The sequence below is a fragment of the Apiospora marii genome (assembly GCF_038362585.1).
Source record: "Apiospora marii strain CBS 49790 chromosome Unknown utg000001l_segment0_segment0, whole genome shotgun sequence".
Classification (NCBI taxonomy): Eukaryota; Fungi; Ascomycota; class Sordariomycetes; order Amphisphaeriales; family Apiosporaceae; genus Apiospora; species Apiospora marii.
In genome coordinates, this window is record NW_027117372.1 from 4,325,948 (window position 1) to 4,353,820 (window position 27,873).

The 27,873-nt window shown below is 57.2% G+C and overlaps 11 protein-coding genes across 11 annotated transcripts; 4 read left to right on the forward strand and 7 right to left on the reverse strand.

Moving 5' to 3' along the window:
• Positions 1-435: 435 nt before the first annotated feature.
• PG985_001401 (uncharacterized protein) lies at positions 436-1,241 on the forward strand (the record flags this gene model as incomplete). The annotated part of the gene is made up of 2 exons (XM_066821170.1): positions 436-675; positions 801-1,241. 2 exons carry the CDS (start codon positions 436-438, stop codon positions 1,239-1,241), a joined length of 681 nt encoding a protein of 226 aa, XP_066692049.1.
• Positions 1,242-3,006: 1,765 nt separating this feature from the next.
• Positions 3,007-3,942, reverse strand: PG985_001402 (uncharacterized protein; the record flags this gene model as incomplete). Its single annotated transcript, XM_066821171.1, has 3 exons — positions 3,007-3,390; positions 3,528-3,787; positions 3,891-3,942. 3 exons carry the CDS (start codon positions 3,940-3,942, stop codon positions 3,007-3,009), a joined length of 696 nt encoding a protein of 231 aa, XP_066692050.1.
• A 617-nt stretch (positions 3,943-4,559) lies between these two features.
• Positions 4,560-5,356, reverse strand: PG985_001403 (cytidine and deoxycytidylate deaminase zinc-binding region; the record flags this gene model as incomplete). The annotated part of the gene is made up of 2 exons (XM_066821172.1): positions 4,560-5,014; positions 5,284-5,356. 2 exons carry the CDS (start codon positions 5,354-5,356, stop codon positions 4,560-4,562), a joined length of 528 nt encoding a protein of 175 aa, XP_066692051.1.
• A 954-nt stretch (positions 5,357-6,310) lies between these two features.
• Positions 6,311-8,210, reverse strand: PG985_001404 (uncharacterized protein; the record flags this gene model as incomplete). Its single annotated transcript, XM_066821173.1, has 5 exons — positions 6,311-6,470; positions 6,536-7,149; positions 7,221-7,491; positions 7,547-7,756; positions 7,858-8,210. 5 exons carry the CDS (start codon positions 8,208-8,210, stop codon positions 6,311-6,313), a joined length of 1,608 nt encoding a protein of 535 aa, XP_066692052.1.
• A 2,106-nt stretch (positions 8,211-10,316) lies between these two features.
• On the forward strand, positions 10,317-11,715 carry PG985_001405 (uncharacterized protein; the record flags this gene model as incomplete). The annotated part of the gene is made up of 2 exons (XM_066821174.1): positions 10,317-10,554; positions 10,622-11,715. The coding sequence occupies 2 exons, from the start codon at positions 10,317-10,319 to the stop codon at positions 11,713-11,715; spliced, it is 1,332 nt and encodes a 443-aa protein (XP_066692053.1).
• A 1,218-nt stretch (positions 11,716-12,933) lies between these two features.
• PG985_001406 (acyl-CoA dehydrogenase/oxidase) lies at positions 12,934-14,356 on the forward strand (the record flags this gene model as incomplete). The annotated part of the gene is made up of 2 exons (XM_066821175.1): positions 12,934-12,950; positions 13,054-14,356. The coding sequence occupies 2 exons, from the start codon at positions 12,934-12,936 to the stop codon at positions 14,354-14,356; spliced, it is 1,320 nt and encodes a 439-aa protein (XP_066692054.1).
• A 213-nt stretch (positions 14,357-14,569) lies between these two features.
• PG985_001407 (HotDog domain-containing protein) lies at positions 14,570-15,175 on the reverse strand (the record flags this gene model as incomplete). Its single annotated transcript, XM_066821176.1, has 1 exon — positions 14,570-15,175. One exon carries the CDS (start codon positions 15,173-15,175, stop codon positions 14,570-14,572), a length of 606 nt encoding a protein of 201 aa, XP_066692055.1.
• Positions 15,176-15,944: 769 nt separating this feature from the next.
• Positions 15,945-17,061, reverse strand: PG985_001408 (uncharacterized protein; the record flags this gene model as incomplete). Its single annotated transcript, XM_066821177.1, has 3 exons — positions 15,945-16,121; positions 16,249-16,614; positions 16,696-17,061. The coding sequence occupies 3 exons, from the start codon at positions 17,059-17,061 to the stop codon at positions 15,945-15,947; spliced, it is 909 nt and encodes a 302-aa protein (XP_066692056.1).
• Positions 17,062-17,979: 918 nt separating this feature from the next.
• Positions 17,980-19,455, reverse strand: PG985_001409 (prolyl 4-hydroxylase; the record flags this gene model as incomplete). The annotated part of the gene is made up of 1 exon (XM_066821178.1): positions 17,980-19,455. The coding sequence occupies one exon, from the start codon at positions 19,453-19,455 to the stop codon at positions 17,980-17,982; it is 1,476 nt and encodes a 491-aa protein (XP_066692057.1).
• Positions 19,456-21,907: 2,452 nt separating this feature from the next.
• Positions 21,908-23,004, forward strand: PG985_001410 (uncharacterized protein; the record flags this gene model as incomplete). Its single annotated transcript, XM_066821179.1, has 3 exons — positions 21,908-22,052; positions 22,115-22,719; positions 22,792-23,004. The coding sequence occupies 3 exons, from the start codon at positions 21,908-21,910 to the stop codon at positions 23,002-23,004; spliced, it is 963 nt and encodes a 320-aa protein (XP_066692058.1).
• A 2,737-nt stretch (positions 23,005-25,741) lies between these two features.
• Positions 25,742-27,597, reverse strand: PG985_001411 (uncharacterized protein; the record flags this gene model as incomplete). The annotated part of the gene is made up of 6 exons (XM_066821180.1): positions 25,742-25,837; positions 25,879-26,115; positions 26,170-26,253; positions 26,305-26,601; positions 26,929-27,210; positions 27,343-27,597. 6 exons carry the CDS (start codon positions 27,595-27,597, stop codon positions 25,742-25,744), a joined length of 1,251 nt encoding a protein of 416 aa, XP_066692059.1.
• Between the last annotated feature and the right edge of the window lie 276 nt (positions 27,598-27,873).

The window sequence follows — 27,873 nt, forward strand, 5'->3', positions numbered from 1 at the left end:
CCCCTAGACAGCCCTGCACAGAACCCTGCAGGAAGCTCTGGACCCTTGAGTTCTGCCTTGAGGCCCTTTGAATCGAGTTCCTGTGGCTGTGGTCCACCCAGTTGCCAGCTGAAGCCAAATCCGGATGCCTGCAGCCTAGGGTCAAACATGGAGAAAGTGAAAGTTGTCAGTTTGTGCCCCATGGGAATCTAAGCATCGAGCATCGAGCTTTTCTTTCGCCACCCGACAAGCCGAGGGCCCCAGCCTTGGCGGCGCTAGGGGCGACCAAAGTGTCCCTCATATAACTCTGCCCACTCAACGGCTCCCGATCCCCAAGACGAGCGAGTGTTCTCGAGATCGGACTCCATTTCAGCAAGGCAAGCAGGCAAGCAACCAAGCAACCTACCACTACACCTACCGCAGCTTGATGTGTACGTACCTACCGCCTCTCTCGCAATGGCCTCAATACGCCAACAACAACAACAACTCCCGCACCACCAACATGAGCATGGGGATCCCAATAACGCCCACGACCTGCCCTCTTCATCACGTCGACCATTTCTGCCCACGCCCAACAGCACCGATTCCCTCGACCTGAGCAACTCGATCCTGTCAACAATCAAGGGCGACCCGATACTGATCGAGAATGCAGTGCGGAAGCTTCGACCAGGATACGCCTATGCATCCTTCGAAAAGGTAAGAATTTTCGACAAAACCCATTGTTGCCCCTGGCCCCTGTCCCCTCCCCCCTTAGCCCAAACCAGACTGGCTTGCCTTTTTAGCGAAATATTGCCTTCTAACACGCAATTTCGCTGCAACAGGTCCATGAAGACACCCAAGAGCTCCTGGGGCTGATCCAGCAGACGCGGGACGGGCACAGGCACGGGGCCCGCAGCAGCGCGTACGCCCTCCCGAGCGACCGGGACTTGGCGGCCCTGACCTCCACCGCCCAGGGCCTCGTCAACAAGCTGCAGTCCATCCGCCAGCACCGGCACAGCACGCTGTCGCGGCGGACGAGGCGGGCTCATCGGCCGTGCGACCATTACCGCCACCCCGATGACACCAATGCTGCTGCGGGAGGAGAAGGAGGCCAGCGGTTTCCCAGGCCGCCTGCCGTGCCAGGAACCCATAGTCCCTGCGACGACTGCAACCGAACCAAGACGCCCGAGTGGCGCGCCGGCCCGACTGGCCCCGAGGCCCTCTGCAATGTTTGCGGGCTGCTCTACGCCAAGCGACTGTACCGAATGCAGAATCGTAAATGAGCCAGAAGAGATGAAGCGGCTTTTAATCGGGGGCGCAGAGCTTCCCCACACACGAGTACCGATGCACTTCGACAGGCATCATCAGCCGCCGCATTCGACCTTCGACTTCGACGGCGACAATCAGTCAACATGTCTAACCGCAGATCGAGAAGCTGGATAAACACACGCCTTCTTGCTCGGTTAGACATATTCTCCTTACATGTTACAAGGGGGGGACATTGGGCGACAACCGCACAGGGCTTCTAGGCCTAGCGTTTCGCCCTTGAATGATATCAAAACATGAAGAATATCATACCAACGCTCTTCGCTTTGGGCTTAATTCCCGCGTCCTTATCGGAGGTTTCCAAGGTGCGAAGGAACACCCGGTTTCTCTACATGACGCCGCCGGACTGGACGGACGGGGGGTTACCTTGGAGCGAGCGAGCACAAAGCAGCACACGCACCTAATTGGATTGGTTGTACAGAAATGGGGGCCATTCCGAGATGTGATACCCACCACGAATGAAGCGACGCGGGCTCCTTGCTCTTTACGTCTTGCTCATCGCCTACTAGGGCTGAGAGCAGGCGGGGGACGCACAAACCAAGGCCCGGCGGAAAACCAGGCCGGGCAAGGTGCTTAGGACACCCGTCACCAGCAATACACATTAATACTCTTGTCGTACTTCTAAACCGACTAGATACGCCAAAGGACGGTAATTCCGAGAGTAGATAGAGGCATGTTACGAAACCAGTCGTGGTTTCGGTCGAACTTGTCGGCACATGAGAGAATTGAAGCCAATGAATTGATGAATCCAACAAGTTATCCTCCCGAGACCTGGAGGGGTATATCTTACCGGGTCGCCATGCTCTGTGAACCTCCGTATCCTGGCACGGCCAGTCAGCTGGAGAGGGAAATCCTTGAAAAGTGATCCTGATGTCCTCCCTGTCTTCGTTCGCGGCGTGCTTGTCACTGGGCACTGGGCGGATCGGCAATGCTGGGCGCCAAACGATGGACCTTTTCAGACCAGGGTGAGCCGCAAGGGTGGCGAATGGACTTTTTTCGGTACTGTTCGGCTCAGCTTACTACCGCCATACCTGGCATACATACCACTATGTAGCAAAGCATGAATGATCGGATCCTGCCAATCTCTCCGGTGATGCGGTGGCGCATGCGGGGGATTGGTGGATTAGCCAACTACCCCCGAGCGATTAGAGGGGCTAGCTCTGTGTGTGCCTATCTACCTACGCGCCCCTTTCCGACGATTGCCGAAGGAGCCGGAGAAGACACAGATCTGGCTCGTGGTAGGTCGTTGCATGACTTGTCCATCTCCGGTTGACGTAGGAGCGACCAATAACAATCATTGTTGACTCTCCTTCCGGATTGGGATACTGGAGGGAGGGAGGCGCTGAGGCTGAGGCGTAGCTAAGCTGAAACAAAACATCCAACCCATGACAATTCACCCCCTGGTGAAGTACAGTATCAGTCGCTCAAGCTCGCTAGGTCTTCCTAGAATCCCAGCAGATGCCCTTAACCTTTCATCGCGACCTCAGGTACCACATGAATGGTCAACGACAGTTGAAACCCCTACCTTATTTCCCAAGTGCCAAGGGCCCTTAAAGAGCTCACTGATAAACTCCAACGTGGCCCACGAAACGATGACCTGCCCCGTCAGTTCCGTCCTTGGGTCCCACGCAGCAACCGGGCAGCGCCGCCGCCGTCCAGACCTGCCCTCACCCGCCTCTCGTGAACCACCTTCCCGCCTCCTCCTCCCCTCACTTCTTCTTCTCATCCCCCTCTTCCTCCTCCTCCCCCTTCCCCCTCCGCCAAACCATGGCCCAACACCGAACCCCCTCCCCCCCATCCCTCGCGAGCCCGTCCGCCCCCACGACCCCCCCGCCCCGCCACCACCTCCCCGACCACGACGAAGCCGTGCCGCTCGTACAGCCGGCGGGACCCCTCCGACGACGCCTCGAGCCAGATCGGCCGCCCGCCCGCCGCCGTCGCCAGCGCCTGCATCCGCCGCAGCAGCGCGCCGCCCAGGCCCTGCCCCTGCCGCGCCGGCGCCGTGCCCACTACGGTCAGGTACCCGTAGCCGCCGGCCCGCTCCTCGGGCGTGAGGTGCTGGCGCTTGAGGCGCTCGATGGGGGCGATTAGGTCGGTGTACATGCGCTGCGCCCGTCGATGTCAGTCAGTCGGTCCATCTCGGTGATTCAGTGATAGGGGCATTCATTGCGAGAAGCATAGTAAGTAGAGCGGATAGCACAGAGAGAAAAAGAGGCAAGTAGGTAGGGGAGAGCGTGACGTACCTTTATCGAAGTAAACCCCAACTCGACCACCGCCCCCACGACCCCCCTCCCCGGCGGCAGGAACACGGCCGCGGCGCCCCAGCTGTCGGCCTCGAGCAGGTGGGCTCCACCGGCCGCGCCGACCTGGACGAACAGGCGGAGCAGCGTCTGGATCAGGGCGCGGCGCCGCGCGGGCGAGGGGTGGTGGTGGACGAAGTAGGTGAACATGGCGTCGTCGGCGAAGGCGGGCCCCAGGACGGCGAGGGTCTTGTCAAGGCACTCTGTGGCGGCGCGTCCGGTTCCGAGTCAGCCTGAGAACCCGCCTGTTCGTTTTGGGATACCAAGGCGTCAAGGGAGGAAGGCGTTGTGGGAAGGGCTAGGTACCTTTGTTGTTGGAGCCCAGGGTCACCTCCTTTTCTCCGTTCGACGCCTCCATGTTGAAACGAAGCCCCTGTCGGGATTGTGAGGACTGGTAGCTGGAAAGTCTCCGCGGTCGTTTGAGTTCGTGCGATTGATATAATTGGGTTTATGATTTACTTCCTTTCCCGCCTTCTTCGTCTCTTGGCAATCGGATTCATCTTGGCGTTATATATAATATGTAGTTGTACTCGGACAGAGGTGGCCACACCGTGGGCGTTGCTGGCATCTTCCGAGACAATACTCCGCGCGCCCCTGACCGCCGCCCTCCCTCACCCATGATCCATGCCCCGCTCCGCTCAACAAGCAACACTGCCCGCAACCTATTTCGTGAGGGTTTGGTATGCGAGATTAAATTCGACCAATGATTGCCTTTCTACCTAGATGTCACGATCCATCCGATCGAGGCACGTGGGGACATCGATGATAGATTTGCCAAACCAGGGAGCCGGGATGCAACCATCAATCCACGGGCCTAAGCATTCAGGACGAACCGGGCTTCCCCAGGAAGCCCTGTATGCGGATGCCAAATGATCCACCATGCAGGACCCCGACCCTTCCAACAGTCCCCTCCGCTACAAACCAGTCCCATCCGCTGCTCATGCAACGGCATCACGCCACCCAGCCCAGCCCAACCTACACCCCAGCGTGCCGCCGGTGCAACTCCCTAATCGCCGGCACCAGCTCCTCCACCGGCCCCTCGACCACGACCCCCGGCGCGACCGTTCCCGCCGGCAAAGCCGCGACCGTGGGCGTCACCACACCACCACCACCTTCCGTCGTCTTGGCCGCCGCCGCAGTAGGAACCCCCCACTCCGCCTTCCACGCCTCGAGCTGCGCCGCCGACGCCACATACACAATGCGCGCGAGCCCGACCCAGGCGTGCGCGGCACTGCACATGGGGCAGTGCTCGCCCGACGTGTAGACGGTGGCGCGCGCGCGCTGCTCCGGCGTCAGGTTCGCGGCCGCCCAGCGCGCCAGCTCGAACTCGGGGTGCCGCGTCGCGTCACCCGTGGTGACGGTGCGGTTGCGGTCCTCGTGCTGGGTCTCCTCGCCCTCGACGGCGAGGACGGAGCCGAAGGGGGCGTCGCCTTCGGTCGTTGTTAGCAACATACCACCTTGTTTCAATACTTACGATGCACCGTGTTCTTCGGGAGAGAGGGAAAGCACGGGGACGGCACGTAATGTTACTACGTGGGTTATATAGGCAGGGGTTCTTAGGGCAGGGCAGGCGGTGTTAGGTGTGTCGGGAGCAGGTGCATGTTGTACGTGACTCGTCGACCACCGCAGCCACCGCCAGCCCCGTCCCTTAGGAACACACTATAGGTCTAGAATAGGAAACAGTCGGGTAGCGGCTTACCGGCATCGAGGGCCTCGGCCGCCAAGGCGATGCTGCGCCGGAGGAGGAGGACTTCTTCCGTGGTAATCGTCATGGTTTAGCCTGGTGGACAGATAGATGGGATAGATAAGACGACTTGATTCGAACAGTGAGCTAGCTGAACAGATAGTGCTACGACAAAGGCCAAGTGCGGGGTAGATACAAGATGTGCGGTATGTATGTGAGTTGATGTGAGTAAGTGCAGGGAACCTCTAACTCGGAATCGCTCTTACGAAGGGAAATTCTCAATACGATATCAACGAGGTTTGGGTAGGGAAAAGACCATATGCCCTTGATAAGTGAGGTCACACCAGGAGATAGGAAGGAAGTGCTGCAGACAAGGTGCGTGCTTCTTGACGTGGAACTTTAAGCGGGAGGTTGGAAGCTTGGTGCTCGAGGGGGTCCAGTGCCTAGCGTCATCGCATCCCACTTTCAGCTTCCCCTCCATTGACCCCAGCTGCTATGCCCCTCTAGGGCCCGCCCGTACCGGATTTAGAGCATTGCCCTTTGGGGAATGATCAGGGGCTCCACGCCCCAGGTCCCCGCCGCCCGACAGTGAACAGGCTCTCTGTCCCCTGCCACCTGCTGTCGTCAATCATTCGTACAGAAAGGGGGGCTCAAAGACGACTGATGCAGCATAAGACGATCGTTGAAGCGAATCTAGTAATGCATTAAAGAGGGTTTAATAATCATCAGTTCATAATTTAAAGGAGCAGGCGAGCAAGTAAGGCTCAACATCGCTATGTAAGTAGTGTCAAACAAGTCTCAACTCCTTTCCCCGCCAGCGTCGTCTCTTGTAATTAGTGCGCTAAAAGTCCAGTTCGGTCCCAGTGAAGACGGACATATTCGCCAATGCAGGTCTACTGTCTAGTATCTAGTGATGAAGGGTTGCCCTGTAGCAACGTCTCTAGCTTCTCGCTTCTCGCTTTTCGCTTTTCTAAACAGAAGAATAGTAGAAAGAAAGAAGACGCAGATGCCATGTACAGCGCCCAAACTTCCCGCAGCCTGCTTATTGCTGCAGCCGGGGCTTGAGGGTGACCTTCCAGTGGCCCGTGGCGAACTGCATCGTGATGTACTGCCGAAAGTCAATATCCTGCCCAGGAACCTCGGCGATGTCGAACCGAGAGAGGATGTTGGCGGCGACCATGCGCATCTCCGCCCAAGCAAAGCTGAAACAGATACCCATCAGTCAATCAGTCATACCTTCCACAGCCGGATGTGGTCCACAACTTACTTGATCCCGATGCAAGAGTGATTCCCCCCCGAAAACGGATAGTACGCCTCCAGGTCCGGCGCCGGCGCCCCCTCGCGCTTGTCGGCCGGCAGCCAGCGCTCGGGCCAGAAGCGGTGCGCCTGCGGCCAGTACCGCTCGTTGCGGTGCAGGTCGCGGTACGAGGCCGAGACAACCGTGTGCGGCGGCAGGCGGTAGCCCAGCAGCTCGACCCACTGGTTGCCCGTGCGCCGGCCCATCTCGGACGCGATCGGGTGCAGCCGCAGGTTCTCGCGGAGGCAGGCCTCGAGGTACTCGTACTCGTCGGTGCCGGTGCGGACCGTCTTGCTCGTCACGATGTCGTCGTCGTAGTCCGTGAAGGATTTGGGGGTGAGGGAGGCCATCAACTTCGCGCGCGCGTCGGGCGTCCGGGCCAGCTCCAGGAACAGGCAGCCCAGCGTGCCCGAGGTGGTCTCGGAGCCCGCGAGCAGGATCTCGGCCATTTGGTCCACGATGTCGCGCGTGGTCATGGCGGTGCCCGTGTCGGGCTTCTTGCCCTCCTCGATCAGGTGCTGCAGCAGGTCCCGGCGCTCGCACTCGGACGTGCGTTTCCTCCGCGTCACCACGGCGTCGATGGCCTGGGGTGCGAATCAGCCGCCCCGTTCATGTTTGGGTAGGTATGGAACAGTGATAGGGGGCTGCTACTTACCGTGATCATCTCCGCTGGCCAATCAAACTGGATGTCGAAGCCGAATTTCCGTAAGAACTTCTTGACGTAAACAGTCTGTTGTCGCCATGGTAAGCGAAGTGAAACACGAACACAGGATGCTTGACGCCTCATTCTCACCTGGTAACGCTTGCTCAAACCGTCAAAGATGGACCGGGGGATCTGCTTCCACACCTTCTCGTCCACACCGTCCTCGACGAGGGTGTCGGGGTTGGTTTGCCCGAAGCCCTTGCCGAACGAACACTCGCCCATGCTGGTAGACAGTGGTGTTAAGCGACTGGTCTCTGGGGTTTTGAGAAACGACTTACATATCCAAGGCCACATTGTGCAGATCGTCCATCAGGTCGACCGTGATGCCGTTCTTGGCCGCCGCCAGGGGATCGTCGGCGATGGTGGCCTGGTACTTGTCCAGCAGGTCGCGGACGGTGGTCTTGAAGTACGTCTCCAGGTTGTCGATGTAGGCCACGGTGAAGGCGGGCGACAGGAAGCGCTTGAGGCGCTTGTGCGGCTCGTAGCGACTGTACTGCTGGTTAACCACTATCATTCTCTGACGAGGGAAGAGTCCCCTTCACGGCAGTCAACCGGAAGGGAAAGGGTACGACGGAGAGCTATTACTCACATCTCCCCAAACAGCCCCGGGCTGAACTTGTCGCGCGAGATCTCGGCGTACATGGCGACCTTGGGCAGGTCGTTCTTGACGAGGATCTGCCTCATGGCGGCCTTGTCCGAGATCCAGACCTGGCGGGGGCCGAGCCGGACGATGGGGCCGTAGCGGGCGTGGCTCCGCTCCACCAGCTTCCAGATCTCGCCCGTCGAGAAGAGCCAGCGCAGGTGGAGCGTCGTCAGGGGCCCGTACCACGGGCCCGGGATCTGGCTCAGGGGCGAGCGCAGGGCCTTGACTTTCTGCTGTACCAGCCGGCCCGTCACGAGGAGGACTGTTATGTAGATGAGGGCTATGTACAGGGCCGCCATTTCGTTGATGCTGTGACTGTATGGATGGTGGTAAACGAAGAAGGGCACAGAGAGAGGGGGCAGAGAGAAACAGAGCGAGAGAAGGAACAAGAAAGGGAGGCAGGTTGCCGATTTGGATCAGATGAAGACAAGCTTTCACTTGTTGCTCTTCTGGCTCCGAAGCAGTTAATGGCAACGACAATAAACTGACACAACGCAGGAGACTAATATAGGAGGAGCAGAGATGGCCTACTTGTCCCGTTATCGATCTCTGCCGTCATCATCCGGCGGCACCTCCTATACAGAACCAGCACCTCTCAATAAGGTTTGAGCCGCTTGCGGACTTTGAGCAATGCAAGTGCTACCAACAACCCTGGATGCTTACATGAAAGGGAAACTTGACTTCCTGCACACCGGACATGTAGAGACCCAGGGAGGAGCGATGGAGTATACCCAGCAACATCGAGATATGTGGCCAACGTCATACCACGTTTCCGACCACACCTTGTCAAGCAACATCGGAAGAACTGAGACGTGCTATGTGATTTGCAAATCCAGGCCCTTTGCATGAATAGCTTCGTCTCAATCCTCGTGAATGGAAGGACGATACGCTTTTCGGACGACGCACCCCTGGTCCCTGTGTTGCGGGTAAACTTTAACGTATATTTAAACTTTTGTTGAAGTAGGTATAGTCCTCCTGTTATTACCAGGGAGAACCCCCACATTCCGAACCTAAGTACTTAGACTTGGCGTGCTACTACATGAGGTTGGGGATTAACCCCGGGGAATGGGCGCTTGCTCGGAAAAGAATCAAAACAAAATCAGGCGACGGAGGGGAACCGGGGTTAGGACGGCGGGTTGTTCCTTTAATCTAGTGCATATCCCGATGCCGATCGAGTGGGCACCATGTACATACCACGCAGGACAGGGAGGGCAAAAGGTCAACCTCCCAGCCGGATTCCCAGAGATAGGATCGCAGCCCTGGACAAGACCCTTGAGTGGCAGTGTGCCAAGGCGATGGCCTTGGGGTAGTGAAGGGTCTAGACTCCCCCCGAGTCAAAATGTATGCGAGGCGGTCGGGATGGACCAGAGAGCTGGAAATGTTTCTGTGCTTGAAACGGCAGAGCCGTACTACGCATACTACATGACTTGGGCTTGAGGTAATCTGCTCTTTGCGAGTCTTTTGTTTCTGCCGGTGAGCCTTGGTGTGAATTGGAGGAAAAAAAAAAAAAAAAGAAAGAAGAACACGACTTGGACAGTATCGCCAAATACTACATAGAACGAGACGACTTGCTGGAGCGGACTGGCAACTCCAAACGGACTGCTGATCAGTGAGATCTCGTCGGGAATTAGCGGCGGAGGCACCCGGCCATGCGACGGGGGGAGTCATAGCCCGGCCGTGCATAATTACGTGTACTCCTATTCACTTCACTACCACATCCCCCTCTTGACTCACGGGGGATGGAGATGGTGATGGCAACAGGAGTATAACTTGAGGTGTCAAAAATGCCAGTTCCTAAGGCAACAGCACTGACCGCGTACTCTTTTCAGACTCTTTATGAGTCTCCTCAGCCGTCTTGGGGTCATGCCTATTTGGAGTAGGTGACAGAGAAGGGGAGGAAAAGGAGGTGCACAATATCATACTTCGCGAATAAGGTTCATCCCTTTTTCCCCCCTTCCCTTGCCTAGCGACGGGACATGTCATGGAGCGCCTCCCTACTAAGCCAGAACGGTTCGAGTTATCTACTTTTTGACTTGCGCATCCAAGATCGGACCAATCATACGGCCAAAAGAGGTAGATGCTAGCACCCAATCTTTGGTCCGATCTTGGATAGCACACCGATCACTTTTAACTCTAAAGAGATTTGGCGACCCTTTGAATTGACTTTTGATTACCTTGGTCGTGATCATGGCCATCCATGGACCATGCCCGTCTGTATGAACCCAAGAGAGGCAGAAGGAGAGACCAGACGAAGTCACGACCCGACTAACCACCTTTCGTAAATATACGAGCGTGGTGAGGATCGCGAGCATATGCAACAAGTGAGAGTGTCAATCGTGTAGAACTTTTGCTATCTAGGGGGCTTTGTTCAACCTGAACGAACATACCATCAACCGTTGTCGACCATGTGTTCTGCCAAGACTAATGGAAATGCGACCGAGGCGGCCATAGGCGAGCTACTCAGGTTCACCAAGGCCAACTCGCCGTATTATGCCCATGCCTGGCGCGACATCGATGATGACCACTTATCGCTGAGCAACATCCCCGTGGTCGACCACGCCAGCTTCTGGGAGAGCAACACCTGCCGCAACAGCACCGTCCTCACGTCACAACAGAAAGACGGCATCATCTTCAAGACAGGAGGTGAGTCCCCCGACTTATAGATCCAGCTTGACAGCACGTGTCCACTACTAACCCTCCCGAACCGCAGGCACGACGGCGCACCCCAAAGTCTCCTTCTACAGCCACGCCGAGCTGGCCAGCGTAAGCAAGCAGCTAGCCGAGGGCCTGGCCCGAAGCGGGGTGCAGGCCGGCGACCTGGTGGCCAACCTCTTCTACGCGGGCGACCTGTACGGCAGCTTCCTGCTGCACATCCTGTCCGTCTACCACCTGCCTTCGGGGGCGGGGGCGGTGCAGCTGCCAATCGCGGGCCATGTCGGCCTCGAGTCCATGGAGGGCCACCTCGTCGAGTTCGAGGCCGGCGTCGTCCTGGCGACGGTGACGACCATGTGCAAACTCGCCGAGCGGGCCCTGGGCGCGGGCAAGACGCACCCCTACGTGCGCCTGCTGCTCTTCTCGGGCGAGGCCTTCTACGCCGACCAGGCCGGCCTGCTGAGGGCGGCGTTCCCGAACGCCGCGGTCAGGTCGCTGATCTACGGGTCCATGGACTGTGGGGTCATTGGCCTGCCCCCACCGCCATCCCTCAGCGATGGAACCAACAACGACCCCAGACTGCACCAAGTCAACAACCCCGCCATCGTGGTGGAGATCCTCGATGACGACGGCGAGAAGGGGGGCAAACCCATCACCACCCCCGGCGTGGCGGGCCGCCTCGTCGTCACCAACCTGGAGCGCCGACTAATGCCCATCGTGCGCTACCCCTCCGGCGACCGTGCCGCCTGGGTCGACCACTCGCGGGCCCTCTTCCGCATCCTCGACCGCGACCGCACCGCCATCCGCCTGGGCCCCGTCTCCATCGACTTCGTCGACCTGCGGCGAGTCGTGGCGGCCGCTCTCGAGGGGGAGACATTGGGCGCGCTGCAGGCCGTGGTGTCGCGGGAGGACCGCAAAGACAAGCTGACCCTGGCCGTGGCCCACACGCCCGCGAGCGAGGAGCAGGGGGCGGCGCTGCGGCGCGCGATTCGTGCGGGGCTCGACGCGAGTCGGCCCATGTTCCGCGAGCACGTCGACAGGGGGCTCGTCGCGGGGCTGGGGGTCAAGTTCGTGCGCGCGGGGGAGCTGGCGGCGAATCCGCGGAGTGGCAAGGCGGTCGAGGTGGTGGATGTTCGGGGGACCAGCGTCTAGATCGCCTTTCAGCTTCCATCTGTCTGTTTGGGTGGAATCAAAAACGAGAGAAGACGGGTCGGGGGATCCCCACGACCTCGGGCGGTAGAAGGAAACAAAAGAAGGACAAATGCAATACCGATCTATGACTTACTGATGACTTCGAAAAACTTAGTTTTCCCGAAGCTGACTCGCAGGTTTGGACCGTGTGACCTTACTCGACGGCAGGGGCTGACCGTTGTACTGGAGGCTGTCTCTGAGATAAGGACTTTCCCGCTGCTGCTGCTGCTGCTGCTCGTATCCTTTTGGAATAGCTCTTCAGCAAGATAGGGAGAATCCGGACTGTCGCGAATGCATAGAATTCATTTAATGTTCTTTCAGATCGCGGCACTGGTGGCAGCTATCATACCGGCATTGCTTGGTTGTGTTTATCGGTCGGCGGTCAATCGAACCTTATATTGGCTAGTAACCCTACATAGGCCGCTGCCCCTGTCTGGCTTTACAGGGAAGTACCTGACCATGTTAAGGATACCGTGTAGTCTCACTGTTACCGCCGGTAGGGATGGCCAAGACTGCCATGTCCACAGCTTGAGGATAACTAAAGGGGAGATCAGTCCGCCACGACGGCGAGATAACTGGCCAGTACGTACGGGTCTAGCTTACACAAGACATCCTGGGAAGTTTTGGCATCCTTCATTGCATTTAACACAGAAAGGTGTCTGCCGTAAATGGAACATCACTGTTTAGCGAGAAGTGCTAGTCGATTTGGCTATCGTTTATGGTTATGCCAGCCATCCTTACCATGACGTAGCGCCGCGAGAGAGAGAGCGCCAGAGAGGGGGATAGAGGTAGGAGGAGCGGTCAAACCCCAGAGACTGCAGAATGGACCGACCGGCCGACCGACCAGGGGCATGTGATGGGCGTTCCGCCGTTTCCTTTGGAGGCCTGGATGCTGGTCGCCGACAATCTCGGTCCAAGCCTCTAGTCCAGGCCCTGAGGGCTCAAGGGCATCCTGTCCGGGGAAGACGATGTATCCTTATCATTTTATTTCGGAAGCAATATACTCGGCGGGATGTGCGTTCTTCTTGATAACGACAGGGGAAACTGGCGCCAGACGGATGAATAACCATGCCTGGATCCCACAGAGCAACACATGATATCTTGAGAAGGTGAAAGGGATAACATGAAAAACGCTTGTCTGGAGACCAAGGTCTACTAGCACCACCCAGCCCGTTCGAGATGGACGACATCCTACCGTACGTATCCAACCCCCTTATCTTCAGATAACCTCTTCTCCCAATCCTATCACCAGTCAAGCAAGAGACCAGCCCATCTGACACTGACCCCGTGGCAATACAGCTGGGCCGAGCCAGCCTGGCACTCGGGCCTCGCGAGCCCCTACTACAACGCCTCCCACCGCCAGTTCCAGCGCCACGTGCGCGAGTACGTCGACGCGCACCTCCTCCCGCACGCCCTGGCCAGGGAAGCCGCCGGCTCGGCCCCGCGCCCCGCCCGAGAGCAGTTCGCGCGGTCCGGCCTCGCCTTCCTCGACGTGCCGCCCCCCTACCGCCCGCGCGACCTGCAGGCCGTCGCGGGGATCCCCTTCGACCGGCTCGACGCCTTCCACGAGCTGATCCTCATGGACGAGCTGGCGCGCCTCCCCAGCGGCGTCGCCATCGCGCTCGCGGGCGCCTCCAGCGTGGGCGCGCCGCCCGTCCTGCACGCGGGCACCGAGGCGCAGAGGCGGCGCTGGCTGCCGGGGCTCTTCGACTGGCGCACCAGCTTCTGCCTGGCCATCACCGAGGCCGCGGCCGGGTCCGACGTCGGCGCCATCCGCACGTCGGCCGTCGGGACGCCCGACGGCGCGGCCTATGTCGTCAACGGGCTGAAGAAGTGGGTGACGGGGGTGCCGTGGGCGACGCACATGACGACAGCGGTGCGCACCAGCACCAGTACCCCCGGAGGAGAGAAAGCGGGCAGCTCTTCGTCCGGCATATCCCTCCTCGTGATCCCCCTGAACAGCCCCGGCGTCTCGATCCGCAAGATCCACAACACGGGCCACAACGCCGGCGGCGCCTCCTGGGTCTCGCTGACCGACGTGCGCGTCCCCGTCGCGAACCGCCTGGGGCCCGAGGGGGGCGGTTTGCCTCTCGTCCTGCGCAACTTCAACAAGGAGCGCTTCATCCTGGCCGCGGACTGCAACCGGCAGGCGCGCGTGTGCCTGTCCGAGGCCCTGCGGCACGCGCACGACCGCGAGACCTTCGGGAAGCCCCTGGCGTCGCGCCAGATCGTCCGGTCCAAGCTGGTGGCGCTGGCGCGCGACGTCGAGGCGCACTGGGCCTGGCTCGAGCAGATCGCGTACCACGTGCGCGAGTCGCCGGAGGGGTGGCAGACGAAGGACCTCGCGGGGCCCGTGGCCCTCGCCAAGGTCCAGGGCGCGCTGGCCGTCGAGCGCGCGGTGCGCGAGTCGCAGCAGATCCACGGCGGGCGCGGCTACGAGCGCGGCCGCACCATGACGGAGCAGATCTCGCGCGACCTCCGGCTCAAGGTCATTGGCGGCGGCAGCGAGGAGATCCTGGGCGAGCTGGCGTGGCGGGAGGAGCACAAGATGGCCCGGGCGAAGAAGGGGAAGCGGTGGCAGGAGGGGGCGGCGAAGCTGTAGTCGCGATGGAGCATCGCCTTGAAAAGAGGAAGATCAAACTTCAGATGCTACCCTGTACTTACCCTGTAACCGCACACTGTACACCACACCCAAGTCCTCCAGCTGTTACCCTGTAGGCGTTACCCTGTAGCCATCCTACAACCAAGTCGCTGAAGCAATAGAATGCGTGAGTAAATTGGCCAGCATGCCAGAAGTCCTTCTTCTTTATATCCATCATAGTTTCAAGCCAGACTTGAGCGCAATGTACAACACCTCGCCCTTTACCAACACCTCCCCATGCTCGTCCTCAATCCGCGCCTCGACATAATTCTTCCGCCCCTCGACGCGCACGATGCGCGACCGAACCAGCACCGTCCCGGGCGCGGGCACCGGTTTTAGGAAAGCGACGTGCAGGTACCCCGTGCGAAACCCCTTATTGAGCGGCTCCCCCGGTCCCCGCTGCGAGGCGAGATGCATGCCCGTCACCTCGTCGAGCAGCAGCGCCGCCGCGCCGCCGTGCGCGGAGCCGGGGAACCCGATGACGCCCTCGCGCAGCGCGACCAGGGACAGGAACTCGGCGATCGTGTGGTGCGGCGCGGGGCCGGGGGGCGGGTGGAGGTCGACCCAGGCTGCGATGGTGGTGGGGGTGTTGAGGGTGCCGCCGACGAACTGGTTGCCCCACGACGACAGGACCGTGCGGTTCTCGTGGATCGTGACGAGGAGGTTGGGGGTGGACAGGTGCTTGGCGCACCAGGGGATGCGCATGAATCGCTGCACTTCCTCTGGGTAGGGGAAGGAGGGCTCGACGTCGGCTACGTTGTTTCCACTTCGCGTTTCCATATTTTTCACAGCAAGTGAGGGAGGTAGGGGTGACTGGGTAGCTGGCTGGTGGATCAGGGCGGAAGTGGGAAACGACGGCAGGTTTAGGAGAGGAGCGTCCTTTCCGATATTGGCGATCAATCGTAGGCAGTAGCGCCTCAAAACAAACCAGCATCCACAATCACGCTCGGTAGGATTGGGTCGGCAAGAGGAAGGAGAAGGATGCGCACGATTCACGATAGGTAGATCAAGAAAAAGGAACCATCTGGGTGGGGTAAGAGAAGAGAAGTCCACGGATTTGTATGTACCTGACTCGTAAATTGATCTGAAGGCGGCCGCGACCCCTGTGCCACGGCATTTTCCCTGCCCGCCTCGACATTGGCAGGAAGTTTCCGCCCTCAACTTTCAGGCTTCCTGGGAGGTCTGGATAATATAATAAGCTTCATCACCGCGGTGAAGGGTACACAACTCGCGGCGAAAGGTTGGGATTGACCCGTGGCATCATTTGTTGATACGATGCATGGGAGGTCGACGTGGGCTGCCCCGCTTGAGAACAACAAAAAGAGAGATGGGACAACCTCGGCACATACATGGGATAAATGAAACATGGGCAGCGATGATGCGTGTGTTGAAGACCCAGAATCGTATTGATGTTGCATATCCAAAGACAAGCCATCGTCCTCGACTGCTTCCCAAAGGGATTGGGCGGGGGTCGTCCAGGGTAAAGGAGAGAATCTATTGAACCTTTTTCGTAACCTGATCGAGCACTTTACATGAGATGATGGGTTGGTTACTGGCCATACTTGGCCGCCATCTCCAAGATGGCATCGACCATCTCCTTCGGGTGCGTCGCGTTGAGGAAGTGCGCGCCGCCCTCCAGCAAGTCCAGCTTCGCCTCCTTGGAGCCCGTGAACAGCTTGATCTGCTTCTTGGGGATCTCGGGGCTGTAGACCGGATCCTCGGTGCCCTGCGACAAGGAACCATGTATGTCAGTGCACTGTGAGAAAGTGGAAGCGTACCCATCGCAACCACCATGATTGGATGTATGAGGACAAAAGACGGGGAAAGAGGGATAGTACGCGGAAAGAACTCACATGCAGCCAATGCACCGGGCAAGTCACATAAGGCAACCGAAACAAAAGCCCATCCCGCTCCACGAGCGCAATCGTCGCCATCCGCAGCTTGCGGCGCCCCGCGTCTCCCCGGTAGACCTCCCGCAGCGTCTGGGTCCAGAACGCCGTGTTCTCGGGCGTCGCGGCCTTGCCGAACCCGAGGTGCGCAATGGACCCGATCCATTCGTCGTCCACGACGAAATCCGGCGTCGGGCTGCCGCCCGCACCCGCCGCCCAGCGCTCCTCGATAAAGGGGCGCACGAAGGGGGCCGGGTCCCAGCACCCTTCCTCGCGCGTCTGGGCCGTCTCGGCGTCCATAGACGAGCCGAGGATCAGGATGCCTTGGATCTGCATTTGAAACGTCAGTCAGCGATACTTCTTCCCAGCAGCCAGACACGCTTATAGAGTAAGAAAAGAAGAAGAACCTACCCGACCCGGCTCCAGCAGCGCCATGCGCGCCACGACCCACCCGCCCTGGCTGGTGCCCAGCGCGAAGCACTTCTGGATGCCGAGGGCGTCGAGCACCTGCAGCGCCATGATGGCCGTGTCCCAGTACGTGTACTGCTCGGCGACGCACTCGGTGGCGCCGTGGCCGAGGGGCTCGATGGCCAGCAGGTTGACCGCGCCCGTCAGCCGCCGGTCGTTGCTCAGCTGGTCCCGGTACAGCGACACCGTCGTGCACATCGAGTTGATCAGCACGCACGTCGGCTTGCTCGAGTCGTACGTGCCGTTGGACAGCTCGTACCCGGCCCGGATGCCGATGTGCGGCAGGTTGATCACGCCCTTGGCTGCCATGTTGATTTGATGAAGGATTTATACTCGCGCGGCAAAAGAAAAGAAGAAAAATGTCCCAAAACTGTCTGCTCTTGAGATTGGAATCACATTGAGGAATTCGGCCTGGTCTCTCCCCTCAGTGGCCCCATTTACGGCTGACCGGGCACTCGCGATATAAATAAACATCATCATAGATGAACCCCTCAATTGACGGCTTCAGCTAAGATCCCAAGAGAGGCTACTGACATAACAAGAACCCACACAAATCGTCGTCGAGCCGAGAAGCGGGTCTCCCAACAAGGGTTTTTACGTATTGTATTCGCTGCAGGTCGCCGACGATGGGACGATAAGGGACCCAAAATCCTCCAGAATGGGACTAGAATGAAGGCGCCCAGCAAAGCCGGTCCTGAAGCCTAAACCCAAGTCGTCAACCACGCGCCGGTATATGGGAGAGGCTCTGTGGCAGTGAGATTTTGCCATGAGTAATTGCGTCCCGTCGATCAGTCAATCCGCTGTCAATGCTAGTGGCAAGGCTTGCGTCCCGCAGCTATTATTAGCTAATGCCGACGTCAAGTATTTTCGTGTCGAGCTCCAGTCGGATGCTTGGCTAGCTAGGCGCTTCTCCGCCCGACGCCAAGCGAAAACGAATGCAACTCTGCTTGCTGCGAGAACGAAAGTTGGCAAGTTCAGACGATGTCTTTTGGTGCTAGCTCCCAAATGCCAAAGCTCGTTTCCACGTACGTTGCGACAACACTGACTGTGAAATGAAACGGCCCAAAGCCACGGGTTGAAATAGCCCACAGAAATGGGCGGTAGATTGTATTTGACATATGTCAGAACTCTTTTTTTCGATTTGGCCTCCTGTTTTGTGTGAAACTAATCATCAAACCAATGGCAAAACGCAGTTTCCGTCAACGAGTGTTCAATTGCGCTGCGACTTTATTTGGCATCGACATCATACTCGACGTCTGTCCGAATAATGTACTTGGCGCCATATCGTACGCCAGTTCCTTCATGGAGCAATGCACCGATGCTTTCGCCATGCGGGAAGAGCGCAATGGCTCCTTGAGTAGGGCGTACCGGGTGAGCATTCATGACTCCCTCGACGGGGCTAGGCGTGAAGAACGTAGTCTCGCCGCCTTCAAACTCGTCATTGAGATACACGAGGAAGGTAAACAGGCTCGACTGTTTCGCATCCGCCGGTGATGCATCCCACATGTACTTGCCCGTCGTAGCGTTGATGCCGGACGGCGGCCAGGCACCATCAAAGTGGCAGCGGTACTCGGCGCCGGGGACGTAGCGGTAGACGCGGAAACGTCGGTTGATGCTGCGTGCCTTGCGCCCATCCACTTGCGCTGGTAAGAACGGCGCCACGCGGCTCCAAAGCTTGTCGTGGAAGGCCTGGTCGACCATCCAGTAAACATTATGGGCCAGCACGCTCGACTCCGCTCCATCATCTCGGATCGGTGCATCTGGGAGAAAGCCAACCGTCTCTGTTGCCGCGATGATTGATCGACACTCCTCGGGCGAAAGCACGTCTTTCATCAGCGACAGGTTGGGAACAACCGGGTGTTGATGGTATGTAATGGTTGGCCCCGCTGCTGCAAGTGGGACAGCGTCGTCCTCGCTCAGGTATAGCACCGCGTCGTGCAGGTTCGGAGGCTTGCGCTCGGGCCCAGACGTCATCTCAAGTACACTGAATTTCTCTTTCACACCTGTTGGGCAACTCTCAAAGATAGACCCGTCGAGGACACTTTCCCGAATCGCGAGCGGCTTATGAGGCGTATCTCGGTTGTCCCAAAATGGCTGCAGAGCGATTGGCTCTGCAGGTGTAGACGGTAAGATTCCCGGCTTCTTGTCCATGGTTCCGGTCACCCGCAGAACCGCATCGAGCACCCTCAGAGTCTCCAGTTGACTGCTGGTTCGGAGGATAGTCGGCCTTCCGGCGTCGCTCTCCTTCACCAAGGACAGACCGCTCACGGCGTCCAAGTCTCGAACCCAGCGACACAGAGCGCCCAGCTTCGGCGCCTCGTTTCGTATACGCATCTCGGCCAGGCCCACCAGAGCATCTGTGTATTTGCCATCCACCAACGCTGCAGATATTTTCGCCGTAAGGTTGGCATCGCCAATGGCCGTATTGGTGCCGGTGTTGCAGGATTGACGGAAGTCGAAGACGGCGGCTCGCAAATCGCGGCATCCCTTCGATTTGATGATGGCTGGGTACTCGGCGAGCGTGCGAAGTGTGTCGACTGTGAGCTCCAGCTCCTCTTGGGATACCACAGTGGTAAGGCTGGCAGGGGCAGTGTCGCTGGCGGGGGACGGCGATAATGGGGTTAACAGGTGCTTGCGCTTTGTAGCGGCAGCATCGGTCTGCTCGTCGCGCTTTCTCTTGACAGCCTTCTTGGATTTCGACATGGTGGGCGAGGAGATGTCGATTTGATATGAAGGTATTCGAGAGCGATGTTGGTTGACAGAGGAAACGTTGACGGGTTAGAACTCAGAAGGGTGCACGATTCATGGTTCGACCATCGAATATTCCAAAGTCAATGGTGGGGTTCGCCACACAATTTGAGCCTCAGCGGCCTAGAGTCGTATGTTGGACTGAAAAAGGTGGTGGGGTAAACTTGTCTGCCGATCCCAAGAGTCGAGACCAGAAGAGGCCGTCCACCAGCACCATCAGATTGGTCCCTTCTAGACTTGAGATCATCAGAGATCCAAGATCATTTCACTCCTATTCTCTCACAAGTTCCCCATGATATGCATAGAAGCATGCAGTCAAAGGTCTCTTCCGTTCGGCCAGACCGATGCATTTATTTGCAAGATGCGGTAGACGGTGGATGGCATGCTCGTCCTAGGAACCTTACGGAGTACTGCCCTTCAAAGCACTGCAACTGGGCGATATTTTGTTTGGTCCCTTACGAAAACCGTTTCTACCAAAGACCGATGATTTGCCGAGTGCATCCTGATGAATCCGAAGTTTCATTTCTGATCAATCAAAAAGTAAAAATGAAGAGAGAATACAGTAGATCTTAGGGCAGTCATTAAGAATCATTAACGGTAGAATGATACCTACTACCTACCTGCTACCTGCCTGATGGATACGACAAATGTCCACTATTAAGTACTGTAGTATTCATTTTGTTTGAAGACCGAAAAGCCGAGGTAGGCATTGCTTTTCGGCAAGTGTAGGAGAGCCCCTTTGCACTGCGACGATAAGATAAGGTAAGGCAAGCACAGCAAGGCAAGTGTACTCGGGTCGCTAGAACAAAGTCCATGAACGACCAGCGATCAGCGTCATCACAGCCAAACACCCTCTGATTTAGCCTGCCACATCGAGTTTCATCAGGCACGCTTCCTCTTGATGATTGAGTCACCACATCGTGTTTTTTATCATGCCTTGTAGCCATGGTGCAAACTTGCACAGCGTGCACATGGGGCTGGTTTGTAATACATCAGAAATTTCTCCAATCAACAGCATAATCGTCCCAGTACCAGCAACCTGATACGCCTTCCACTCGCGATTGGGGCTCGCCTGGTAGCGCCCGAGAGCAGCAACTCCACGAGGGGGCCGAGGCGCCCGAGGCGTCCGATGCCCCGAGATGGTATCCAATTGATGTCCCAAAACATCAATGAACAAAGCGTCGTCTTGGGACTTTGGTCAGCATTACGGGCCTGAGCTCTGTTTGGTGCCCCGCCGTCCCGCCAAGTCGGTCGCTCTGGCGGCCGTCTCATTGACATATGACATATTGAGGCTATGCAAAAAATGGCCAGCCGTCACTGCTATGGCGAATTGAACTCTCGTCGAGCATGAAAGAATTGCCGAAGTTGAGAGAGGCGCCAAAACAATGATCTGTCCCGCGGCTGCAGATCCTGGACGACAAGAAAGAATCTGAAGTCGATGCGAAACAACTACAGCCCCATGCAGGCCCATGCCAGCCCTGCCTCCCGCTGGGGGTGCCAAATGCGGCAACTAACCAGCAAACCAGTTCGTGTTGCTACTGGCCCAAGGAGACCAAGGCGCCCAGGACCCCGTCCACTTTACCCGCCCCATCAGCATTGGTACATGCTCAGACGGAAAAGGATGGGGAACTACACCACCTCATCACTCGCAGGTGGAGGCTCAGGCCGTTGTCGATCCAATCACTATGATCTCCCGGCTGATCCCCACCGGCTGTTCATCTTGGCGGCACCACTTGCAGGATTTACGGCTCCTTACCAAGTGCCTCAGGCGTTTGACTGAGTACGACTTCAAACCTGCAATCCCAGTGGGTTATATCCTCCTGGCTCCTGTTCGAGAACACCATCTGCACCACGGGCGCTTCACCAGCGAAGCTTGCACCGTTTAAGTCTATCTAATGGAGTCGCGTTGGACCACCTCCTCCATCTCGCACTTTCCCGGGACACACGTTTTCCGGCCGCCTGCGACCCAGGATTTCTGGGCCAGCCATCCACACATCGACTGATCCCTCGGGGCCCTTGAAGAGATTTGTCGATGCGGCTCTTCGGCAAGGTGGGATGCACATGGGTTCGTGCCGCCGAGTCGTGACTTCTCGGCAGGGGCAAGGCCACGCAAATTGAAGTCACACCCCCTGGCAAAGCCAAGTGATAGGAAGCCCCGTCCGATCGTGCTGCCGTCGGGGTATATGACCTTGCAGGATCCCACCATCCCGATCTGGCTGGGAATCTCTTCCATTCCTCTCGCAGCACTCCTTCTCCAACCTATCTTTAGTGACGCCGTCGACCGGTCCAGTGCCTGCTATCTTTCATTCTTTTCGTGCGACAACCGTTGAGCGGCCCTTTTATTCTTACGTTCCTTTTGGCTACGAGATACCCACCCATTTAATCCTATATCCTCTTCTCTTTCAACATGCAGTTCTCCATGAGTTTGGCGGTCTTTGCCGCCGCTGTCAGCGCTCTGCCGCAGCCCCTTGCCGTGCGCAAGGAACAGGAGCCCAGAGTCATGTCTCCCCAGGAAGCGGCCCATGAGGCCTTGAAGGCTGCCGGACTTCGCAGTATGTTCACCCGCGAATCCCATCTCTCTTGCCGCGTTTTGATACTAACTTTCATTCTCCAGAGGGCGATTTCGGTACCGAGGCGGCGGCTAAGATCATCCCCGTCATCATCGGCGGCCAGCAAGTCACCATGGTTCCGAACTTGGTGACGGCCGCCGTCGGCGATATCGTCCAGTTCCAGTTCGCCAACGGCAACCATACTGTGACGCAGTCTTCCGAGACGGCCCCTTGCACGCCTCTGCAAAACACGCTTCCCGGTGCCGTCCACAGTGGACACATTCCCTTCAGTGACGGCCAGACCACTGTCGGCACCTTCAACATGCCCGTCCTGTCGACGGAACCCATGTTCATCTACTGCGCCACTGGGCCTCATTGCCAGTTGGGTCAGATGATGGTCATCAACCCTAAGACTGCCGACCAAGTTGTGCAATACTTCAAGGTATCGAACCAGGCCAAGGCCAACGTTGACGCCAAGACGGTTGCCGGCGGAACCGTCGCCCAGATTCCTCTCGCCCAAGCTGCCTTCCAGCCTGCACCTCCCGAGGATGGTGGCAAGGGTGGCGCTGCTCCTCCCCCGGCCGCTCCTCCCGCCGCCCCTCCTGCTTCATCGTCCAAGGCCCCTGCTTCGTCGGCTGCTCCTGCTCCTCCCCCTCCCGCGGCCCCCCCTGTAAGTGACCCTTCAACTGTTATGCGTGCTGCACCGCATAGGATACGATGACTGACTTGTTCATCCCAATAGGCCAAGGCTTCCACGACCTCACCTGCTGCGGCGCCCCCGGCGACCACTGCTCCTCCCGCCGTGGCTAACCCTGCGGCCCCCGCCAAGTCTGCCGGCACCGTTACCACGACCATCACCGTCCAGCCAGGCGCTGGAACCGTCCCCCCGGGAGCTACCGTTGTTGCTCCTCCTGCTGCCCCTGCTTCTCCTGCTCCTGCTGCCCCCAAGGCCTAAGCGAGAGTCTTCTGGTTGGACAGGCGGAGAGAGATTGTGTGCGTAGCGTTATTATGAGATCATGACCAGGGAGAAAATGAAACAACAGTATTTGCTCCTTTTTTGCAGGAGATGGGCGAGGTCTGGGCGGCGTTTTCTGTATACTAGCTAGCTTCTAGACCTGAACTCTTCGTGTAGATTGCACAATGCTGCTGGGCAATTTTTCTGCTGTTCGGGACGTACATATGGCTGCAACACTCTGGGCGAATATTCTGTTATCCGTGCTACATCGAGCTTAATGATACCCTTGCTTTTCCAGACCATCTCAGTGCTTTACTAACTATCGAACCGATGGCTTCGATGGCTGTCGCAGGGTTACCCTACTCGTGCTTCCACACGCCGGCATGAGTGATTAGTCCTATTACTGAGAACTCCATGCGAAGGCCAGATTTTGGCGAAATGCTGCATTCCGCGGTTCGGGTCGGAATTATTTGCTACCTACCTATGCTTAAGCCTAACTCTAAGTGCATCCCTGACTGTTGTGGAGATGGAGATGGCGATTGAGATCCTCTAGATCGACTTTGCCCTTGCCCACCTTGTGGCCCGGTTTATTTGTTTGTCGATTACCCACTCAACCCTGTCACTCGCTAGGAGTTATGTTCCTGCATCTGTATGCGTGCGCGCCACCTAGGTGCTTTGCGGCTCAGATAAGAGCAGCACTCACTACATACATGATATGCCTATATAAAAGCTTCCTTACCTCTGGGCACCTGCCCATGCTTGCATGTCGCCAGGGTTGTGCATCTTTCGTTCTGTACTGATTGGTTATGACACTCCAAATCGATGACGGTCTGCCGCGCGCAGATGCGATATCATCGTTGGGGGACGACCCCTTTAGTCGTATATTAGCCAAAATTCTCCTTCTTTTCGTTTCTCGCTACATTCACCACCAACTGAGCCAGCTAAACTGACATATCCGAGAGTGGGCTGCAGTGCCATCTCCGTTTCCAAATTTAGGTTTCTGGGCCACCAGGCATGGACTAACTGGCTATCGACAGGAACTTTGTCAGTCGAAACGGTCGGGTGGTCAACATTTCTTGATGCACCCGTCCATTACTGTCAATGAGCAGTTTCCAACGTTTCTCCAGTACAGCTTCTGATGATTCATAGATAGGGAAATAATCTTAATAACATCTGGACAAATTACATCAATTGACTCAACTTCACCTTGGGGGGGGGGAAAGGGGAGGGCTCCACTCCGATTGTTCTATATCCTGCTGCCTCGAGTTCCGAATCTCTGGGACCGATGAAACGTTGAACCTTAGTAGAACAATCAAATCCCCCCAAGTCTGTCGGGTCAGAGGCCCGAATTTGTTTTCCTATGGCCTGCAAACACAGCACTGTGTGTATGAGTTATGTTTTCCTACGCTCGGTTAATTACGTTGAGATATTCATGGACTCGGAAGGGGAGAGCGACAGTTGATTCAATAATACATATCACTTTGCAAGCCGAAATAGAAGGAGCTACCATCCTACGATTACTAATTAAAAGCAATGGCTTACCATTGCCATTTTATTGCACATTGACCTGATTCAATACCTAATTGTCCGTAATGCTGCCTCTTGAGTCTTGACCACACACACCACTCTTCCGTGTTCCCCCAAACTCAGCAACCGTCACAGCCTCGATACGCATCTCCGAAAACATGAAGAGCAAAGTATGTCGACTCAAACTTTTTCTTCTGCCTACCATATTTCCATTCACATGCCCACTCTCAGCAAAGTCAGCATGGCAGATTCTGTTTCTCCGATACAGTGCTGCCTCGCCCTGACCCGTAAATTCGGGTCAGTGCCAAACCTACCATACTCTACCCCCTATACTCCCCCCATTGAACAATCAGACAACTCGAGAGTTTCTATATTACCATTTCAGAACCATGGTAGCTACCCGGAAAGCTGATTGAGGGAGTCATAGTAGGAAGACTCATTCCAGCAATAAATAACTGAGCCGTAAAGGTCCCAACCTATATCAACCCGAGTTGATGGGGACCTTTCTCCGCCCTGCTCATTCTGCACATATAAATAGCCCCTCTCCCCTTGGGCTAATTCGAATTCTGTAAACTCTTCCATCCATTGTTCTCTCTGCTCCCCAGACCAAGCTTCGAATCAACAACTCACACACACAGCTCACACGCACAGCTCACACACACAACTCACAGACACAACTGTCTTCTCGGGACACATCCAAAGTCTTCCAATACTCTTCTTCCTCAAGATCCTCAGGAAGTTGATCAGTGTCCGGACTACTTGACACAACCAGCCAATCCAACCTACATTTAATTTTTCGAAGTACACTCTCGCTAAGTGTCTTCGAATCACACGTTACTGTCGTACAAGACACACAACACCACACAGTCATTATCGGGCAAACACTCTTCAAATAATTATCTCCCTGCCGATACGACTCGACACTCGAAGCCAGTCACTATACACGCCTTACTTCTCTCCTTGACAAAGAGAGACTCCAGCTTCCTCACAACCACACGAAGCCTTTACTCTCCCCGTCACTCAAGACTCGGAGAACTTATTCGGAATATTTCCCTATAAGGCTACCACAGAGCTACACTTTACCTATCGTACCTCTATTATCTTGGTACCACCATCACCACAGCCATCATCATGTCTGCCAACTTCAACTTCACCACCTCCATCACCCGCGAGGACGTCGACTCCCTCATCATTCAAGGCTCAGTTCCCACTATGGCTCCTGCCAGCCAGGAGGTTCTTGACTCCATTCGCGGAGCTCCTCCTGCTGCTCGAGTCGAACAGCCCATGCCGGCCCCTGCTGGACTGCCTGCCCATATCACCAACGAAAGGGCAGCACGTCCCCCCTACTTGGTGGCTCTCCCTGATGGCAAGCTCATTCAACCACCACCTGGTCTGCCCATGCCCAACGGCATGGTCCCCAGTGTTCATCAATCTGCTGTAGTTGGCCATCCCAACATCTTCGTGCCTAGCCCTCCTCCTCTCCCCAAGGAGCGTCCCAGCACGAATGAGGACCTGCAGCTCATCAGCATCATGAACCGATTGAGCATCAAGGTCTACCCACATGTCCCGGCCTACGACATCGATCTCGAAGAGATGTCCTACTCTTGGCTCCACTACCTAGCAAAGTTCTACGCCCACCTGACTTCCCATGCCCACGAGCAGCGAGGCCAAGGATTCGTCAGCCACGTCTACGGCCTCGGGTGGATTGTAGAGGGGCTCAACCTAATCATGGAGCGGAGCTCAAACCCGGACTACGTCCGTCCCGCTCCATACTCGACGCGCGAGTTCTTCCCCGAGGCCATGCAAGGCAAGGACCGGCTGTCGCCCCTGGAGCAGGCCCGGCGAGCCATTGTTCTGCTGTCGGAGGCTGGCTTCGGCGACTACCTCGCTCAACTGGCTGACTGGCCATATCAGTACAGCCCAGCTACCCCCCACTTCTATTCCAGGGATGGCCAACTCGAATGGAAGTTCAACGCATCTGCTGATGGTAAACCTCACCTCTATGGTGCGCTGGATGTCAATTTCCTCGGGGCTTTCGAGTATATCGAGAGTATCGGCGGAGAGGACGTCCTATTTCACAACCGACGTCTGATCACTGAGGCACAACATCGCCAGGAGCCCCAAGTCTCCGAGAATCAGCCAGACAAGGACAAGGACAACCACATGGCCAAGCGCCACTGCCGCCGCGAGAGCTGGCAGGACGATTGGGACGACAGCGGCTTTCAATATGACTCGAACCCGGCGGAGAACTCTAAGAAACCGGCATACTCAGATCCCCCTGACTCCAGCTCCCACTCGGGGTCCTTTGGAGGCTCCACCCCGCCCACCTCCTGCCCCGAGGACTCTTTTGACTCTACAAACTCCGACTCGTCGATTCTGACCAGCTCCGACTCTGACTTCGTCGGCTTCAATGGTATCGAAGACGAGTCTGAGGACGAGGAGGGCGTGGGGTACTGGGGAGACACCACAGAGTCCGATTCTTCCTCTTCGGCACCAGATGACCACGAGCGGCAATTCTTCGACGAAGACGAAGATGTGGAAGTGGCGGCAGACCCCGCGTACTTTGGTGACGACGAACTCTCTGACGGGGATGATGACGACGATGATGATGAACCTCCTCTGAGCCCCATCGACAAGGTCCGTAGCGTCATTGAAATCCTGGAGGACATGCGCAATGACCTTGATTCAATGGTCGCTTCCGCATCCGAGCCCGAGGGAACATCATCGCCTGAGCTTGAGGACACACCATCACCCGAGCCTGAGGAAGGACCATCACCCGAGCTCGAGGAGATCGACCTTGCCTTTGCTCACAACTGGTATCGCCAAGCCCAGCACGTCAACCATGATGAAGACGATGAAGACGACGACGATAGCCAGGAGCCTGAGTGGCTCGATGACCAATACGTCGGGCCCTGGGAAATCCAAAGTCCCCCGCAGGCGTTCTTGGCCAACACAACCACCTATCTCGACCACGTTGACCATATCATCTTCGACGAACCCCTCGACGCTGACAGCTGCTGTGCGACTGATGACGACGAAGGTGAGGAGTACCAAGAGGATTACCATGACGAGGATGGCGAAGATGATGAGATCCCGGAGTGGTACAACAACAGCGGCGGCGAACCCTCGGACACTGACGATGATGATGACGGTTATACTCCCCCACCATCAGAATCCGAGGACGAGGAAGACGACGAGGAGCCTTCTGATGATGATAGCTCAGGGTCAGAGACTGAGCAACAGCCCAATCATGATGACCCATGGCTGCCCATCCGCCAGCCCTGCCCTCCAGATCATCGTCTCTTCGGCTTTCAGTCCCGGCATGAGGCCCTCCACCCGCCT